Consider the following 20230-nt stretch of genomic DNA (forward strand, 5'->3'; position numbering starts at 1 on the left):
ATGGAATGGGACATGTCTATATATGTACAGTAACACCTAAGGATACGAGAAAAATTCGCTGCAAAAGGGTGTTTCTAAACATATAACTTGTTGAGAGCTTATTTCTTATCAATTAGGTACTATTAAAAAGTAAATATCAGGATATTTATCCAGTCACAAGAAGTTGGAAGATTTTCTGATTTGCATCTATTATAGCCTTTTTTTAAGTAACTTAAAGAAGGAAATTTATTATCAATTACTTAGCATTTGGCTTCTTAAACAAAATGTGGTTTAATTTTTTCAGTCAATCGATTTTCTCCCCTATCCACTTACTCGAGGTGTCTAGGATTTTCATACTAAAACCCAACACTTTGGCCTATCTCGTTTTCCTTCAAATTGAAAAAAAGGCTCTCTTGTGTCCAAGTTACTCGCAAACTGGGTAACTACTGTAAATTTATCAGCAAAAAGCTCTCATACAATTTCATATCAATTAAAATCCCCTCTTTTGGAAAGCCCTAGAAACACTATCTTTATTCAACATATCCATCTCTACAATTGAGGGGGGAGAGAGTTTGAAATGCAAGATCATAATGATGATATTTTTCGTATAATATGTGTAAGTACATATATGGCTGTACTTACCAACCCTTCCTATACAATCCATATACTAGATATTATTTTTATGGTTGTTTTAAGTTATTAGCCAAAGAGTCTGGAACTTTTTTTTTTATGTATAAGAATATTTAATCTCATTTTATAAGGGGGCATCTTGGCTTAGAGTAGCTTTTCAACGACGAATACCAATATTTTGGTACCAACTACCAGTTTTACAGTAAATATACTGCCATGTTGTGCATTAAACATTTTTAGCACTAACCCCTAACACAGAAAAATTACCTTTTGCTCAGGGTAATACCAAAGTTGTATTAGTATATATAACATTAAATTGTTTTTTGGTTTTTATTTAGCTACTAACTGGGGAGTAATGTATAAACAGTATTGTATTATTGATAATATAACTTAGTCATCAGATATAATGTGTGCACCAAATGCTTCGTTATGCCTTATTTAGGTATATCTCTAAAAGTGCAACATTTATCAAATATATGCCAAAATTCAAAGTTGTAAGACTTTTGAATGCACCTTCTACAAATTGAGGAGGATTTGAAAGTCACATGACAATACCAGAAACATCCAGAAAGCCATGGACAATATTTCCCCAATTAGTGTATCTCATATTTCATTATATTACTAAAAATATGTATGATCTTAAAGACTAATACTTAGTATCACATAATCATAGAGACTGTATTCTATGTTTATTATTTTATCTTTGTTTGCTCAACAAATTGAATCCACTAATACAAGTCAATTAAAAAATCCGTAAAGGAAAGGTAAAAATATTTAATAAATACCTTTGGGAAATGAGTGGCACAATTAGCTTGAATGCAATATGATTGTGAGATGATTTTATTTAGTATCACATGTCAAGACAAAGTAACTCTAAAATGAATATTGAAGTGAAAGCCTTTTACATTAGCCAGGAGTCCATATTACCCCTATATAAAATAAAATTAACTCATATATGTATATATATAATACCAGGGTCCTTTAACTACGACCCTGATATTTGAAAGTGTAGTCATAATTTAAAATTATTATCATTTTGCAGGTAATGTTTGCTCACTGTACAATACACGACAAGACGTGTGGCAAGATTTGCTCTCAAGTTCAAGTTGATGAACATCTAGAATGTGGATGCGAATGCAAAATCAAGAGGCATCATTGCAATGCCAAACAGGTAAACAGGTTATTATTTAAAAGAATGGGGTAGGAGAGGGTGTTATTTACAGTCTAGACGATTACTCTTTCTACCCTAAATATCTTAGAGAAAAATGAGTTGGGTGTTATATCAACCCCCTAATTTATTTATTTTTCTAATGGAATTTTATACTCGTACAATATCTATTTACACTCTTCAAACTCCGAGGAGGAAGAAGTATTTCATTTTGTATGTGTGTGTGTGTTGGGCTATTTGGCCAATTTATTATGTGACAAAATGTATAGTATGTCTCTTTTATTCCTTTTAAATAATTGTACTTGTAGAATGTACAATATAATTATTCAAATCCGGTTTATTTTCGTATCATTTACTCATTCATCACCCCTTTTCCTTCCTTTCTTCCTTGGAACTCTTATGAGTTCTTGTGACCATGATTTGACAGAAAATCATTTATGTAAAGGAGGGATTGAATTTTGTAGTCGTGTTTTCAAATTATTTTCCTTCAGACATTTCCGCTCATATAATTAATTACAAGTCACACTTTTGCGAATTTTAATTGCAACATTTCATTTCCTTTCTAACCTATAAGGTGTCTCAAAAAAAATTTAAAATTTTTTTACAATGCCAATCCTTCAATTTCTTTTTTAATTTGATCTCAGCTACACAAATGTGAAAAAATATTTATTTACCACAAGGATAACTGACTGAAACTTTGAATATGACATGATCGCAGGGACATTTCATACTCAAATGTAGTTGTGCTGTGTCACTGATTAGAAGACGGGCAGAAACATCGACAGCTCACAACAAAGTACCCTCTATATTTGTGTGTTTCCAAGGTAACGCCCTGAAATGTCTTTTAATTGTAGTTTAACTTGTAGTAAAAAACGTTTTTGGAAGTAAAAATCAAAGAAGTGACAATCAGTTCTTACGTCTCTCCCTCACTTCCAAAGATTACTGGATCAATAATTAAGTAATTGGTACTAATACATCAATGTACATAAAAAAATAGACTTATTCCAATCTTTTTTCCGTCGTATTCGCAAAAAGTTAATACAAATGAAGACTTTTTGGAATATCAGGAATATGAATGGAAAAAAATGCACTCCGCATCATTTCTTTATAATACGATATGAGAGTTGTTTACTTATTAGTAGTTTGTTTACAAACCCAAGGATAGTTTATTATTGTTTATTTTGTATACTTATTTGTTTATTATAGCAACAAAGTACATCTGCATGATCTGGCGAATATTTATGATACTTTTAGTTTGCTCGTGTCCTATTTTCATTTTGTTCAATTACTTAGAGAATATTTATATTGAACCTATCATATTTTTAGACAAAACCTTGACATTTATGCATTAAGAGCTAAAATAATTTAAAAACCCTTACTTTTTGTATTGGAGTACGAAATATCCCGGCTCCCTCCACACTTAAGTCATGGTTAAAGTTTAAGCTCAAGTCGGCAGGGATTATCCTTGTTCTAGAGTAGTGTTTCTCAAACTCTGGTGTTCAAATTCCCTGTAGTTACACGTAGAGACTTGAGTAATGGCTCCTGATTAAAGTTTTTTTAGTCAAAATTAAAAATACATTTTAAAATTTGTCATATAAATAAAAAATATGTCAATTAGATAATAATTTTTTTTTATATTTCATTCTGTCAAAAAAGTAATAAAAAATAAAAATAGTTTTAAATAATTGTGTTAATTGTGGATTTCACTATTTTCTCTGGTGGTACGACCTGTAAAAAGTTTGAGAACCACTGTTTTAAAAAAATAATATTTTTTTCATATTTGTGTTGCTTAAATATGTTAGTTTTTTGATGAGAAACTCTAATATAGCCTCATCATGAGAGTAGTTCATGTTTAAATACATACATATGTATGTATGTATTCAATTGCGATCTCTTGCCTTTATTTTCTGCACTAAAGCAGTCCTATACGAAGTCGAATTTTAATACATAAAACACTTGTTGTACTCTTGTCAAAACATTGACAAACTGCCACTTTATTTATTTCTCTTATTCTTTTTTTTTTAAATTAATATGTTGCTTCTTCGTTATGTGCATTGGAGTTGAATGACGTATATTCTATTTTTACAAAATGTAAGTTAAATTAGTTAGTCTATAATATGTTCTTATTTATATTTTTGCAAAAACGCCCTTCATTACATCATTATTACACATAGTATTTTGTCAATATAAAGTAGAGTGAACCCTTGAATTAAGAACCATATCCGTATAAGATAAGTATTAGTAAAAAGCCTGGATAAATATAGATTGTTTGTTAGCGTTGTAGTCACACGTTTTTATGTCAGTTCTTAACGGGTCCACAAATATTAAAAATAATATTCCATTCCTAAATCACCTGGCAAAAATTTGACATAAAATCATGGGATAAAAGGCTCACAAGTAAAGCTTTGTCACTCTATAAACGAATCCAGAGCTTGTTTCTTTGGTCTAAATTTATTAACATTCGATGGTAGGGATCAATCTTTTAAGTCATTAAAAAGTCATCAGTATCTTAATAAGTTGTTTTTTTTTCACTCCAAACCTCTCCTTTCAAAAAGACATGATTGAGAATTACTTGTGGTAGCTATGTGAAATATATGGTAAACTATTTACGGAGATGCAAAGATGTATTAATATCCTGAAATCAGAAAGAGTCAACTGACGAAAACAGCTAAAGGATGATAACAATGTATTTTTGTTTATTTCATAAAGCGATTTGTGACAAAGAACATATATATAGGCAATGTTGGAAGTTCATATGAATTGACAGACTTCTTTTGCAATTTGTTAAAAGTTGAAATTAAGGTCAACATCAGATTATAAAGTATTATAAAAAAATATCTACATTTATGTATAGACTTTCTGCATCTTTTCTGTTGCACGCTCCCTTCATTCAACTGACGTGTTGCTCATCTAGTTCTTAATATATTTTATTTGGTCGTGACCCAAGACACTCAGCGTTACATCAGTAACATAGAAAATTATACTTTACTTTTTGTAAGCTTTAGTTCTGTTCGAATGATCTCTTGTTACGCTGCTGTGAATAATTCTCAACAAATATTTATTAGTATGGTTCTTGCCTTCCCAAATATTACGTCGTTTTAATAATATTTAAGAGTTCTTCGATAATGTTTTCAAGATTTGTTCACTCAATAAATTGATTTGAATTTATGGATTTCATTTTACGTGCATAATATACTCTCCCTAGAAAGTGGAGCCTCACGGTCCTCGTATTTTATATTAATATATTATATTTGGTAACTGCTACGCCCATAATTATGGTTTAATACTATATATATATATATTTACCCATATTTTACGAGCTTCCCTTTCGACAAAGAATGTAGATATTATAGGAAGGGTTTAGAGTTTATATCATAAATTTAAAGCCAGTAATGTACATAAGAAAATGTCGGTTTGACTGATAAAATCTTCAATTTGTGGCAGTAAAAATATATTGACACTAATTGAATGCATGAACTTGTTTTTCTGTTTTTTTTATATATATAATATGTGTAGAAATATAAATGCATTTAAACAAGTCAAAAATTAGTTATTCGTGTTAAAATTTTCGAGGTTTTTAGTTCTGTGTGGAGTTTAGTTCGTGTTAGAACAATATACCAATTTTGGAGTGGGGTCGAGATAGAGTTTTTGAGAATACCCTCATGTGGAAGGGGATTTCTCTTTTTATTGCATCATCTCTTCTTTTAATAAATAAAAATAATAGGAGCTATTGTATCATGAGCCGAATGTTTCGAATTTTGATTATTCGAGTTCAAGTTTCTATATATCAAAAAATAATCGTTCAAGTTTGAATAATTTTGAGAAATTTAGTTAACACATACCGTGCGAGGTGACCCAGCGGTAAATCACCTTTTTGAAGTAACTTCAAAAAATATTGCATTAATGGGATAATTTTAATTTTTTCCCCATATTCTTTAAAACATGTTGGGTGAAACATATCAGTGTATTTCAAAATTCCATAAATAGGGCACTACCTTCAATATTTAGGAGTACAGTCATGTTGGAAGTGGAGTTTTTCCCCCAAGTTCGAGTACAATTCGAAACCAACACTACTATATACATAATTATAAAATATAAACGCTCTGTATTTGGAAAATTTCAAATTCAAAATGATGGTGTATTGTGGAACGTTTAAAGTTCTGTATTATCCTGTAAACACAAAAATAATCCTGGACCATTTTTCTAATAAAAAAATTAGTCAAAATTATATTCATTTACTCAACGAGTTGTCTTCTATTTATGTTGATAAAATATTATTATCAATCCTTTGGAAATTGCATATAAAGGTCTCAAAAATTCAAAAATAATGAGATAATATTTGGATGTATTTGAAAGGCCATATTGGAGAGACCATGTAAAGTCCCATAAATCAAATAAAGGCTCTAAACTACATATAATATCTCTGAGTATCTCAACTTGAAATCTACAAATTTGAGTATGTAGCCTATAAAGTGACTGAAATGTATCATAAAATATATTGCCGTGAATATTTATAAAGGAAATTAATAAATTGACAATTTCTCATTTTTGTTGAAGGTTGATTTAGAGTATGTAATGTGCCAATACAAAATCAAGGAAATCTGTAATTACCAATTTATGTAGACTTGTTTTACTCTATAAACTATAAACCTCCCTTTAACCTATTGACTAATTTCGGTCAATTAGAAGCATTATATTCAAATTTCTTATAAAATGACATGTTAACGAATATTAGAGATAGTTAATGCCTCGATTATACTTTTCTTTGTATCGATATGGCCTTTTTAGTAAAATATATATTTCTATAACGGATCTATAATTTTTATAATCTTTGATTGTAATGAACTGAATGATTTATCAAAATTATTTGTGAAAATAAATTGATTACTGTTCGTTCATAGGTACAAATTAAAGCCAGACTCACATGCGAGAAAAATATTTCTAGCTTGTTTTAATGTTGACGGCCCTCATATATTACTATTCGTATTAACCATTTCTAAGGATGAAAATATTATATAAATTATTTACATAGAGACTAAGATATTTACGGATTAAGACATAGGGTTCAGGAGGGATGGTGGAGACTTCTACTCTTCCTTTGGAAATAAAAGAAGAGTTATTTTAAGTACTAGCATATTTAATGAGCTGCTTTTTAAATGATGAAAATATCTTCTTCTTTTTTTGCCGTTTTAATCTTTTAATACAATACGACTGACTCTGTGTGTGGTTATTCGTCTTTCTTTATAGAGATAAAGAACAAAAAAAAAAAAGTTCATCAATGTATAAAATAATTTTATTTAACGACTCAATTATCATGAATAAAGGTGTACATGCTACAATCATCTATTAATATTTTGTATCTCTCTCTCTCTCTCATTAAAATAGGTTTATCGTAAGGAACTCTGTAGTTGTCAATGCAAAGATCTCTCTGAAGTTCAAGCTTGCTACAATTCTGGGCGTGTATGGGATCCCAGCAAGTGCATGTGCCGATGCCCTCTCTCAACTCTCGTTCAATGTTCCTCCAAATATGTATTCGACTTTACAAATAGTTGCAAGTAAGGCACTCGCTCAATTCATTTATTTTGACATGGGGGATGAGATCTTTGTAGAAAGAAAAATAATTTTATGTTTAGAAAAGGAAAAACGGTTGGTAGTTTTTTGTTTTTTTCAAATGATCAAGGCATAACCTCACTAATGGCATTTTTTTTACATCTGTTGATTTTTCTGTTTTTGTTCTCCTTATTAGTGTGTTGAACAATTTTGATCGGTTGAGTTTGAATTACCTTTTGTTAGGCGATGAACATTTCCCAACCATTATTGAATGATTCTTCCGAGGTTGAAAAAAATTGGCTAACTGCTACTAACTGATTTTGGGCCTTTCCCCCTTTTTTCAGTTTTAAATAATTGAAACAATCAAAAAATCCATAAAAAAAACGGATTATATCTCTAAAACGTAGCATAAAAGTGTAGTTGATTACTTCAGATCATTTGTTGAAGTTTCAAAGTCTGCGAGAGCATCGATTTGAGTTTGAAGGGAAGGAAGGGTTAAGGTTAAACCATACAATAAATTTAATAACGTGAATTGTTTATATTTTGTTCGACCGCAACGAAAAAATTTCCTTAAAAAAAAGAATTAAAATGATTTTACCCTTACCTTTTTTCTAAATCATGCTCAAAAAATCATATTTATCTAATTATTATAATCTCCTTGCTCCAATGAAGTTATACATTTTATCCACTTAAAATCATAAAGCATGCAGCTGATGTTAATAAGAGTCTCACGCTCTACTAAAGCCCCATTTCTGGATAATCCAAAAATTTACCTTCCTACATTATGTATTAATTAATTTCCCTTTTTTTTTTTTCTCAGATGTATACCCGAGGAAACCAATGAGTTAGAAGCGGGGAGAACGCATCGAACGCAGCCATGAATCTCCTAAAACTGTCAAAGACGCCATATTTCGATGGGAAATAGTGGCCATCGCATGTCTCACACTTTTAGTGTTGTGTCTTTTCGTGGCACTTATTTTTGTTTCTCAACGTCGTGATCATCATCGTGCCGTCATGATTCGAAGACATGATGACATTGTGGAAGGGAGTAAGGGACACTCTTCCGATGAGCTTCTACCTTCCCTAATGCCGAACTCCGCGTGAGGGTTCGGGGGACGGTATCGAAGATATTCTATTGAACAAGATAAAGCCCTCACTGAGGCCATGATGCCTCCTACTCCTGGGGTAAAAAAATTTGAATATTCCTCTGGTGGAAGTATCTACACAGAGGATACGCGTTCTACTGCATCTCCTTTGCCTGCACCCAATTCGGAGCAGGTCACCATTGTGTTTCGCAAAGGAGATCAAACTGTTGAGCTTCAATGTAATCTAAATCCTGAAGAAAATGCTCGTCTCTATGTAGCTGAATCTCCTATTCAGGACTAAAAAAAATTACAATCATCTACTCAGGATGATCGATCCTACTATTTCTAGTCTACTCAACTCATTATTCAAATAGACAATTCAATTCTTGTTCATCTTCGATCCGTCAATCCCCATCCTCTCAATCACTCACTCAATCGAACCAACCAACCCACCTAAAACGCAATCTATGGACTCTTATATATGTATAAACTTCATAGTTTCCTTCCTACTACAAATATCCAAAATCGGCCTCGCATTAACCGATTTTTTTGTTCCATTATGATATACATACAATAATTATTATTAATTAATTATCATTTCTTTTTTTGTTTATAATGTTATTTTTCATGTAAAAAGAAAACACAACAAGTATATATATATTGACTTATAGAATTTGCCTCAGCCATGTTAGATATTAAAAAATTAATCATCTTAGTAATTATTAATAATGCAGTGTCTAAACTCGAAAGAAAGAAAAAATACAATTTCTTAACATATGAATTTAATATATCATGTCTCATCATTTCCTTCCCTAATAATAATTAATATTATTGTATGTGACCGTTGTTAACACAAAAGCAAACTAGAATGATCTATCTCAAAATTGAATTTGTATAACATTTGTATTCCTTGACGAATTCTAATCAATTTATAACTTAAAATATGAAGGGTGGCAATATTTTTTTATGTTCCTTTAATTGGTTAGATGGAGTTGCACTGATTAAGATTAAGTAAACAGTATGGTGTTACATTTACTCCATCTTACCAAGGAATCTTGTGTGAAAACCAACTACAACCATAAAGTATATTTCTTTCTCTAGGAATAACCAGGGCGCGAACCTTCGCAGATTGAGTTTAACAGAATAATTTCTCCCGAGCACGTTGTCGTCCATGAGCTACGTTAATTCCATACAATATTTACAAAAGGGCACACAAAAAAACTGATATTTATAAAATGTTTTTGCTCTCATCACGAAAACTTATTTGAAGGAATTCTTAAAATTGAGTCCGGATTACATCTGTATTGTAATCCGAATTATCGTGTATTTCTAAAAACAAGTTACTCTAACTCATCCCTTGGAAGTAGGAAAAATGCATCTTCATAATGATCAATTGATAGATTATTTATTTAAAAGATCATATCATGGCAAAATACAGTCTCATAAATCAATTGAAGGTCTTAAACTATATCTAAGATTCTTGGGTATCTCAATTTATCCTATAAATTTGAATATAAAACCAATAATTGAGAAATATTGTATGTATATATGAAGTAACTTTATTTGCAATATTTTTCCCTTCTTGATTTTTTTTCAAGATTGTTTAAATGTAAAGATACGTAAAGTCAAGAATTTTACATTACATACATGCAAAATCCTTTATTGTCGTTCAAGACATAAATTAAGGTAGTACTTTTCAACCATCATGCCCATGAAAATAAAATACTTATAACACCGTCAAAACTCTTGAGGAGAATAAATAAAATCTCAAGTGTTTGATAGGGAAAAAATAAAAACATAGATCAAATATATAAAAAAATTTACTTAAAATCTATATTTTTGATAAATGTTTTAAAATCTTCTTTGTGTTTTTTTTTAGATTGTTTTTGTCTTAACAGACCAATAATAATCATGTAATATTATGTCAATCTTTATGTAGGACTGAAGACGTCCAGTTTAGTCATGTATCTATGTCCAGGGGTGTCCGCATGATTATACATATATTCTTTGGGAGAGGGGGTTTGATTTTTTGAAAAAAAAATTTGAAAATTTATTTTCAAATGTAAGAAATTTACAGGTATTCATAAAAAATTTAAAATATTATACTTTTTGAAAAAAAAGATATCGTGAATCCATAGCTATTATCATAAAATTTAATTTTTTAGAAATAAAAATTAAAAATCCACTGCTGTTTACATAAAATTACAAATGTTAATTTTTTTTCCAAAAAATTTGAAGAATCTATAGTTATTTTTGAAAATAATTTTTTTTGAAAAATCCGTTGGCAAAAAAAATCAAAAATCATTTTTTTTTGGGGGGGCCCTTCCAGCCCACCCACTGCACACGCCCCAAAAAACTTATAAGGCTTTGTCCTTGATGATGTCATGCAACTTTATTTCTTCTTTTTTAAATCAGTTATAGTACTGACAATCATAGGGACCGATAGGACTTGTCCAAAGAATGGACTTGATCGAATATATAAGGACTGACACAACCCTAATAACATTTAGTTGTTTCTCTTTCTCTCTGCGACGTCATCAAATAAAGTAATGTCATTATTCATCAGAGATAATTGATAAATATCTCTGATAAGCTGTTTCTCAATAAATTGTAGGAAAACAATATGCCATAATAAATTAATTTACAAGACCTTAGAAGTCAGATTAGGAAACATGTTTTTTGAGTGTGTATTTCGGTTCTTCCTTCACAAGAGTCGTTTATTTTTGTTTCTTTTAAAAGGACCAGTTTTATTTTTAATGTTTCATATTGTGAATAGAATGTGTTAGTAGATACTAGATATGTATATGTATAGTTCTGGAGTGCTATAACCCACTGTCGTCTAAGTATGTGCGCCTTTAGGAGTCAATCTTTATTTAATTTATGATATCCGTCCACATGTTGTCTTCCTCACTAGTCACTGGCTTCTCATAACTCATTATGTGAAATTTGAGATCCAGAGCTGTACTACAATATACACACATCATCCATGGAGAGGAAATAAAGTCAGATGTGTACTTTATATATTTTTTTATATATTTGACCACTGGTCATACAATACCCATATAGTCTATTTTGCCAGACTGATTTATATACTATTAAAGAATTTTTGCTTTTTACTAGAAAATTTAATATATGAATTTAAATTTAAAAAAAATCGAATTTCTTTTTTTCTGTTAATATATATGGAATTTTAGGAATTTCTCTCCAAAAATTTGAAATTTAATTTTGGAAATTTTTTGTCAACGTTGTGAATTTTGGAAATTTTTTCAAAAAATTTAATTTCTTGAGAATTACTAAAAACTTTTTGTTCAGTATGAAAAAATTTTAGGCAAAAATAGGCTAAAAATTAATTTAAAAAAAAATTCCTTATGAACTTTAATTTAGGAAATTTTTTCTGAGCAGCTGTGGATTTTTGGGAATGTTGGAATATTAAATTTTAAAATATTTTTTCCCCAAATTTTTTAATTATTTTGTGAATAAATATAGATTTTTGAAATTTTTTTCAAAAATTTTAACTGTTGTAATTTTTTTCAAAAAAATTACAAAAACCACACCGCCCCTCCAAATATATATTATAATCCTGCAGACCATCTCTTCATATCTTTATTTCATCAATTACGTTAATATATTTTACATTACGTGTATTATTTGCCAAGAAGAAATACAATTTATTTTTTTGACAAATAAAATATTTAGATGCACTTTTTCCAATTTCAAAAACGTTTCGATCTTATGTTATACTTAAAAGGGCTTTGTATAAAGTGCGTACGATCAAATACGAACATTGAGAAGGGAAGGGGATGCCAAAAACTGGTGTTCATACATTGGCACCAATAAAAAAAGTGCCAAAGGAACATTTTCAGACCAAGTCATCCAAATATTTTAGAAAAAAAAAACAACTAAATTTATCGACTGATCTAATGGACAGAAGTTGTGTAAATTCTAAAATTAGTGTCTCATTCTTCAAGGTTTGATATTCCAAAAAGAAACTTTTTTTAACATAAAAGGAAGACTAAATACATAGCCGTGTAATCTGATAGCAATCCCATTAACCTTTGGTTAAAATCTGTAACAAGACTGTTGGATGATCCCTGAATGAGCTCTTAATTTAAGACAAAATAAACTTTATGTCCATTGACATATTATGTTACATGCTTTTTCACACCACACAAGATGACGGGATCAGCAGTCCGATAGTCAAACATTTTACGTAGCCATTAATGTCAAAAGACAATTATTATTATTGTTTCTAAAAAGGAAGCGAATATATTTCTCTTAAATCCATTTACGTTCCACCTTGGCAACTTTTTATTATTAATAAAAATAAAATAAACATGCGCAGATATTGAGTGATATTTGAGCATTGATAAACATGCCTTTGGACCATGAAATATACTACTCATTAATGACAGGTATAACTGACAAAGGAGTTAGTGGGTTCATATACTAGTTATGTGTACGACAGAATATGTAGAAAATTGCGATAGTGAATTGTTATTAGCTCATAAAACAGTTTAATTACCTATTAATAACAACTTTTGAAAAAAATTAGGGGTAAAGCATATGTCAACACAAAAACAAGCTGGAATGATTTTTCTTAAAATTCAATCTGCTTACCATTTTTTTTTTGTTTTCTATCTTTTTCCATATTAGACTGATGGAGTTGGACTATTTAGTTACCACTAAACATTTTAGTCAGACAGTTAATCCTTCTTTTTCAAAGAATTCATATATTAATAGAACTGTGTAAATCCTTAGTTAATCGGCCTAGTACAATCTTAGTACCGGTCTTATTAGTCCTTAAGACCGTTTGCCCTCAGGACTATCAATACTACAACTGATCAAAAAAGAAGAAATAAAACTGAATGACGTCATAAAATTTATATGTTGTTAAACCTGATATGCAGGGATGAACTGGACACACTGCAGTCTTCCCTCCTAAATAACGACAGACACAACAATTATTTACATTCTTTTGAGGCTTCGTGCCTAGCATTTAAAGTAGCCAAATTCTTTTTTATAATGAAATAATTATTAATTGGTTGACCAATAAAAATAAGCAATTCTTGTAAATCACTTTTCTTCATCAGACCAAAAATAACTGAGATTGAAGCCGAAAGAAATCCGTAAGTCAGCGCATCTTGACGTGGGAATGAGTTATGACGAGATCTACGGCATCATTTCCTTCTATAAAGGTATAATTACGATGATTTAAAAGTTGAAGAACGACAACAGGAGCCTGGAAGCCAAAAAGACAAAAAACCTCAAACGTAGTATTTTTACATATGGGCGAATTTATGGCCGTGGTCAATATTGTTTCTGTCCTCATCAGACTAGAACCCTTTTGACTTTGTAATTTGGTGCGCCATCATAGGAAATTGATGTGCAATGTGGGCTCACATGTCAGAGGAATACGTAAAAAAGACTTGGAAGACCTTCAGGCCTAGGATTGATGCCATGGTGGAGACCAAGGGTAGGCATTAATTTTTTTCTATAAATTAATCAAGTTTCATTGCCGTACTACTTGTATCTTTTTGAGAAAATTGATAAAGTTGAACTTAGGATTATTTGTTTACTATTCGTAGAGACACACTGTATATAGGTATGATGTAAAATTCATATATGGGGCATTTCTATTGTTGTTTTTTTCTTATTCAATATTGTGTTTTGTTAATTACCTATTTATAGTTATTACATTTTTGAAGCTTCAGATTTTCTAAAATGATTATTTATCCATCGGAAATAGTATGTAAGATATTAATTTGTTAAAAAATTAAGAACATTTGCAAATATTTCCTAGGAAATGCAAATTCAAAGCTATCACAATTTAAAGTTTTGAAATATGAGTATATAGAGACTTTTCATTTATTTGACACTCACAACCAAAATATATACATTAGATTCAAATGTAAAACATTTTTGCTGGCTGCAAGCAAAAAATAAAATACAGAAATAGATGTTTCAGATTTCAACAAATATACTTCAGTATAGAATTACCAAAATATGTTTGGACATATTTGATATAATCGTAAATCTCTTTTGACAAATTATGGTTATTTAATTCACACAAACCATTTATACTAGTAGGAAGTTCGCAAATTGTGGAGCTCCTATTATGGTTACAGGGTTGCCAGTCTGTGACTAAGGATGTGTGAGTAGTAGGGATTATCTTTTGGGATTTTTTGGGGGTTTTAAACATACAAAAAACTCCTGCATTTAATTATTTAAAAATATTTGTCAACTTTGTATTGTTTGTTGTATTATGTTTTTTATATATAAATGAAATATTTTTGTCAAAATAGAAATACCTTTTTAAGCAATTACATAAATGAAATTAATACTTCTAGTGCTGTGTCTGTTCATATTTAATAACGAGGCCCATTTCAGTCCAGTCTTAACTTTGTTCTCGTTAAAAAAGAGAAAAAATCCATGCATTATAACGTCATTTAGGTCATTCTTCCTTTTGGGTTATTATTTTTCAGTTGATTTTAAGAAACGGTCTTAGACTGCAATTGACCAAAGAAACCAGGAGGGACAACAAACTATTAAAAAATAATGTTTTTGGTTCGTTGATAATATTTGAAACATTTTTTATTATATACCTTTTTATGAAATACGTTTATTTGTTGGCCTATTTTTAAAGCAGGACCGAGCAACTGGGGAGAATTTTTAAATTTTAAGAATTTACAATTATCATAAAGCTGGGGTCCATATTCGATTTCCAATAAAAGACATGTTGCCAAATCAGTTTTAGGGGGGGGGGGGATAAGCATTTTACAATTATGAAATGTTTTAAATGAATTTTGATTTTTTTTACTATTTTGTTAGATTTTTATAATTCATAAAACAGACAAGATTTTGATCTTTATTTATTTTTAAATTGAATTTTATTCAATATTTTGATTTATTACAGAAAATCCCATTCGTATATTAAATTAAGAAGAGCAACTGTTTTAATTTGTAGAAACATGTCCTTTTTTTAAAATACTAATAATTGACTTAACCCATAAAAAACCGGACGTATCATGAATTTATACAAAAGTTTCGGGACAGCATTAAAAATATTGACATATCTGGGCAAATGAGACACGGTATTCACTCAACTTATAGCAAATAAAAAATAACTTCTGCTTTTTAACCCTTAAATTTTTTTTTCTATTTAAAACTTTATGAAAAAAAATTAATTTTTTGATTTTTTTTCTTCTAATTACTAACACAGGAGAACAATTAGAGGGAGGGGGGGGGATTTTGTACAAATTAATTGAAGACAATATTCGAATTTATCTATATTTCAATTTTTTTGTGAATCTGAACTTTTAAATATCTGGGATTAGAGTAATTCCGGACTATTATCGTTCAGAGTCATTTTTTACCCATAAAACAATCCCCAAGTTGAAAGCAGGTTTAATGAAACCTAATCAAATTTATTTCATTAATAAGTGTTTTTATTGATTCTGTATCTTGTTTTGAACTCGATATATTTCCATTTTTAGTTTAAAAAATGATGAAAAACGGCACTCTTTAGAACCTTATAACTTGTTCTTAATACATAGTGATGAAGAAAATCTATTTAAAACATATTCATATGCAAAGATTTTCGCAACATTTTGTATTTTTTAAGTGATCTTAAGGGATTGTTTTAAGTAGATTTGTGAAGTCGAAGTTGTAGAATATTTCAATTTTGGATTTGGAGTCTGAGTTGCATATATCTAAATAGCACGAGTTGGAAGAGCAAAGGAATGCTTCAAATAGAAGAACAGATTCCATCTAATATTTTAGTTTTTTATGACGTCACATACACTTTTCATACACATTAGGACGATAAATTATCCTGAAAATCTGTTTATTCTAAATCATCTATTTTCCCCCTCAGTTAAACATTATTTATCTCATAGTTTACTGACTCACGTCACTTCAATATAATGTGCCTAATAAGAAATAACTGATAAGAAAACAAATTCTGAAAAATTAATTTATAATTCTCGTTTTATCTAAGTAAGGAATAATATACTTAATATGATTATTTTAATTGTTATTATTATAACTTTAAGAGAGAAATCGTCAGTTTTGAATTATTTTAACGTCAGTGAAGATGGCAAAAACTATATATGCAAGTGTAAAGTCAAGAGTAACGGGGGTGTTGAAGATAATGTCCAAAAGATAAGCAGATAAACGGGGATTAAATCAAATGCGCCTTCAAGAGTTTCAAATTTGAAAAGGCATCTTAGCAGATCACATATGAATATCTTCAAACTAGTAGAGAAGAAAGATTCTCAAAGATTTAAGATCAATACTGTGTATAAAAAGAACAAAGTATAATCTTTGGGAAGTGATCAACTAGAAATCCATTCCTTTATGAACACATCCAATGTTAGTATCAAAATGACCAAAGAAAAGTTTATATCCTCAATTATAGAAATGGTTTTGAAAAATTATATCCCTCTCAGATTATTTTCATTGCCAGCCTTTCAAGATTTAAATGGCGAGTTTGCTAGTAAGCTTGGAGTGTCTTTAGACAGAAGTAAAAATATATCCTAAAAAGCCTAATTTATGATAAACTTTTTTTTTTTTGAATGAAAATTTATGCCTGTTTAAGAATGATGCCAAATTACTTGGGCAGAAATATTCAATTTATTGATGAAAATATGCAAACAGTATATTTGTGAAAGCAAAAAACTCTAATCAATCTATTAAAAATATTGATTGACTAGATAAAAAGTTATTAGTTGAAGAAATAACAAATTTTAGCAGTCATAACTTATAAATTATCATATAATCAGCACAGTCAAAAAATTAAATGAGGAATGCATTATTCAGAATACATTTGAGGATATTGAGACCCCCAGCGGTGATTTAGGAATTTTTGACTCTTAATTTGACAGTAAGGAAGAAGAAAATCAAGAAGCGATTGAAAGTTGTAATGAATTTTATTCTATCATAAGTGGCACTAAATTTAGTATAGAAATAAATCACATGCGTTGCGCTGACCATCCCCTTCAGTTAGCCATTCGTGACGGATGAAATGGACCTAATGTAGCTTATATAATTGAAAAAGTAAAGATAATTGTTACTAGGGCTCGCACTCCCAAAATTGATATTATTATCTAAAGAATTTTTCATCTCCACACTTAAAACACAAATCACTAAAGTCAATAACAGAATCTTTAAGGAATAAAAATCGTTCGAGCCAAAAGCCAAGAAGGGTGCAATAATATATCAGACAACAAGATGGGGGAGTACTTACTTAATGATCGATCGCATCCTCGAATTAAAATCTATATTGCTTCATATGGCAAACCCAGATTTGACAATATCAAAATCTGATTGGGATCAAGTTGAATGTCTTAGTGATTGACTACAACAACCATATATATAACCATGGAAATCTAGAATAACTGGAACGCTCACGCGTTGAAAAAAAAGAAAAGAAAATTTCCGTTATGAGGCTATTGTTTCCCCTCGTGTTTTCATACTCGACAGCGTATTTACTTAATACAGTTTTTTTGTCATAATTAAAACGCGCGTTGCTGACAACAATTTAAGTTAATTAATATAATATTTGCTTATTTAAATAAAGCTTGTGAATTACTTGTGATTGTGTGCTTTTCTATCTCTTCGACGATCTACTTTTCAGCTCAGTAAGTAAAATATCCTGTAGCACTTGTGGATATGGGATTAATAATTTATCTATATATTTCAGATCATGCCTAATAAGTACTGTGTTCTTAAGTGCTCCTCCGGATATGATGGAAAACCACCCATAGCAAGGTTATCGCTCCATTCTTTTCCACTGGATGAATCCTGAAAAGGTGCCTGGCTTAGAGCTATTCCACGGGGCAGTAATGGGACTTAGGCACCTTCTAAGTATTCAATCCAATTACGCCCCTAAATTATTATTCTAATAAAAATCTTAATTGGAAAATAACTGCAAATTTTTTGTCCATCATAAGAAAATACTGGAATATTCTAAATTGTAAAACGTCTTCCGCAGAGGACGGAGAAAGAGAGACTCATCGAGGGAGCCTCTGTCATTAAATCACGAAAATTTTCAATTTCTTCAAGATTTCCATGTGTGGTTAAATTCATGGAAGTGTGAATCTACCTCTCACAAAATGGGACTCACTAAAGAAACTTTCGATGCAGTGAACCAAACTAGAGATGCTACAACAAAACTTGCAACATTTCTTCTAAAAGATTGTGGCTTCGAATACTTCCTTCCAAGGCAGGTACAAAGCGAGTTTATCGAAGCTCGATTTAGTTGGTACCATCAATTGTCTAGTGCAAACTATTTTGTATCCGTGCGCCAAATCGATTTTATTCTTTGTATCAGGCTATATAGCCAAATTTCAATCCTTAAAGTTAAAATGTAATTTATGCAAAAGCCAAACTTGTGTTCTCAAAAAGTTTTCCTCAAGTTAGTTTGGACAAATCAATTGAGGAGGGGTCGTAAAGCAAGCTCCTAGATCAAATTAATAGAGGAGGACTCGTCACTCTAAGCGATGACTTATTTTCGATTGTCACACAAATTTATTGTTTATATAACTTTATTATTTCAAGTGAAAATGCAAAATCTATTTTTTTCAATGCAACAATTTAAAAAAAAGTATTTACAAAAATATGTTGTGAGATGATAGATTACGAACTAATTAATCAAAATTGTTGTAATGGTCATATTTTTAAAGATTTATTTTTTAGCAGTAGTTGCCAAGTTTTCAATATTATGACCAAGAATTTGTCTAAAAAAGTAAATGATAAAATTAAATTGAAAAGGTTTCAGGGCTATGTAAAATCCTGTGAAGAGAATAAAAAAATTGTTAAACTTACTTCCCATATATATATATATGTTGTGTCTTGTTGTTATATTATGATAGTTGTCAATAATTCCTTAATTTATTTAAAATAATAAATAATAGTTGTTAAAATTTTACCACCTCTTCTTTTTTTTAATTGAATTTTGTTCCTTTTTTATATGCGTCAGACTCATGCCGGAATAAATAAAAAGGCGTGAGCGTTCCATTATCTAGATTTCTATGATATAATCAAGAAATTACAAAATACTTATCTGACAGATGGCTTATTCGTCAAAGAATGGAAAAAGTTAGTATTCAATTAAATTAAACTTCATAAGGTGATCGTCAACAACGATGAAGGAGTCTATGATACGAAGAGAGGCCGCCAGCCTGTTGAATAACAATATTTTACTGGCCGCAGTTTATGTAGACCCCTTAAATAGAGTTTGTCTTAATGAAATTCAATTTAAAAAAAAGCCAAGAGTTTCCTGTACAATATAGCCCTTAGAATTAGTGGGCTTCTCGAAAATATTGAAACTGGTCGAATATTAGAAGAAGATGAAATAAGAAAAAACATGAATAGTCAAGGAAAGTTCGGGCAATCCCCAGAAATTTCAGAAGAGTATAAAAACTTTTTAGACAATGAAGAACAGTCGAGGAAACGATAAAAAATAGATGAGGAAACAAACTTTATGAATTTTAAAATGATAAGATTTAATAAACATTTCTATGCGCCCCTTTCGGAAATCGAAAATTTTAACAGAAGGATTAAATTAACTGCTTGTGATACTATACCATGCTATCCAAAAGACATTCAACCAGCTGTTATCGCTGTTTCGGGGTTGCCAACCCATGTCACTGTAGAGCGCCTCTTCTGGGCTCTTAGAATTATTAAATCTGATCTTCGTTGAAAAATAAAGTAAGATCTCACTGATTCAATTCTTTTTTTTTTAGAATCAATACATAATCATTTTTATATAATAATGTAAACTGTTTTGTATATAATTTAAATATATATATAATAGAGG

At 30.0% G+C, this 20230-nt stretch overlaps 1 protein-coding gene across 1 annotated transcript in view; it reads left to right on the forward strand.

Annotated features, from left to right (window-relative positions):
* The window catches only part of LOC121119791 (uncharacterized), a 42071-nt gene extending 32873 nt beyond the window's left edge, over positions 1–9198 (forward strand). Inside the window, exons 4-6 of the mRNA XM_040714586.2 lie at positions 1652–1780; positions 7163–7332; positions 8148–9198. Of these exons, the coding sequence (XP_040570520.1) occupies positions 1652–1780; positions 7163–7332; positions 8148–8208 (360 nt within the window). The 3' untranslated portion in view covers positions 8209–9198. The remainder of the gene's footprint in view (positions 1–1651; positions 1781–7162; positions 7333–8147) is intronic.
* Positions 9199–20230: the final 11032 nt, after the last annotated feature.

This window comes from Lepeophtheirus salmonis, chromosome 6, assembly GCF_016086655.4.
Source record: "Lepeophtheirus salmonis chromosome 6, UVic_Lsal_1.4, whole genome shotgun sequence".
Taxonomy (NCBI): domain Eukaryota; kingdom Metazoa; phylum Arthropoda; class Copepoda; order Siphonostomatoida; family Caligidae; genus Lepeophtheirus; species Lepeophtheirus salmonis.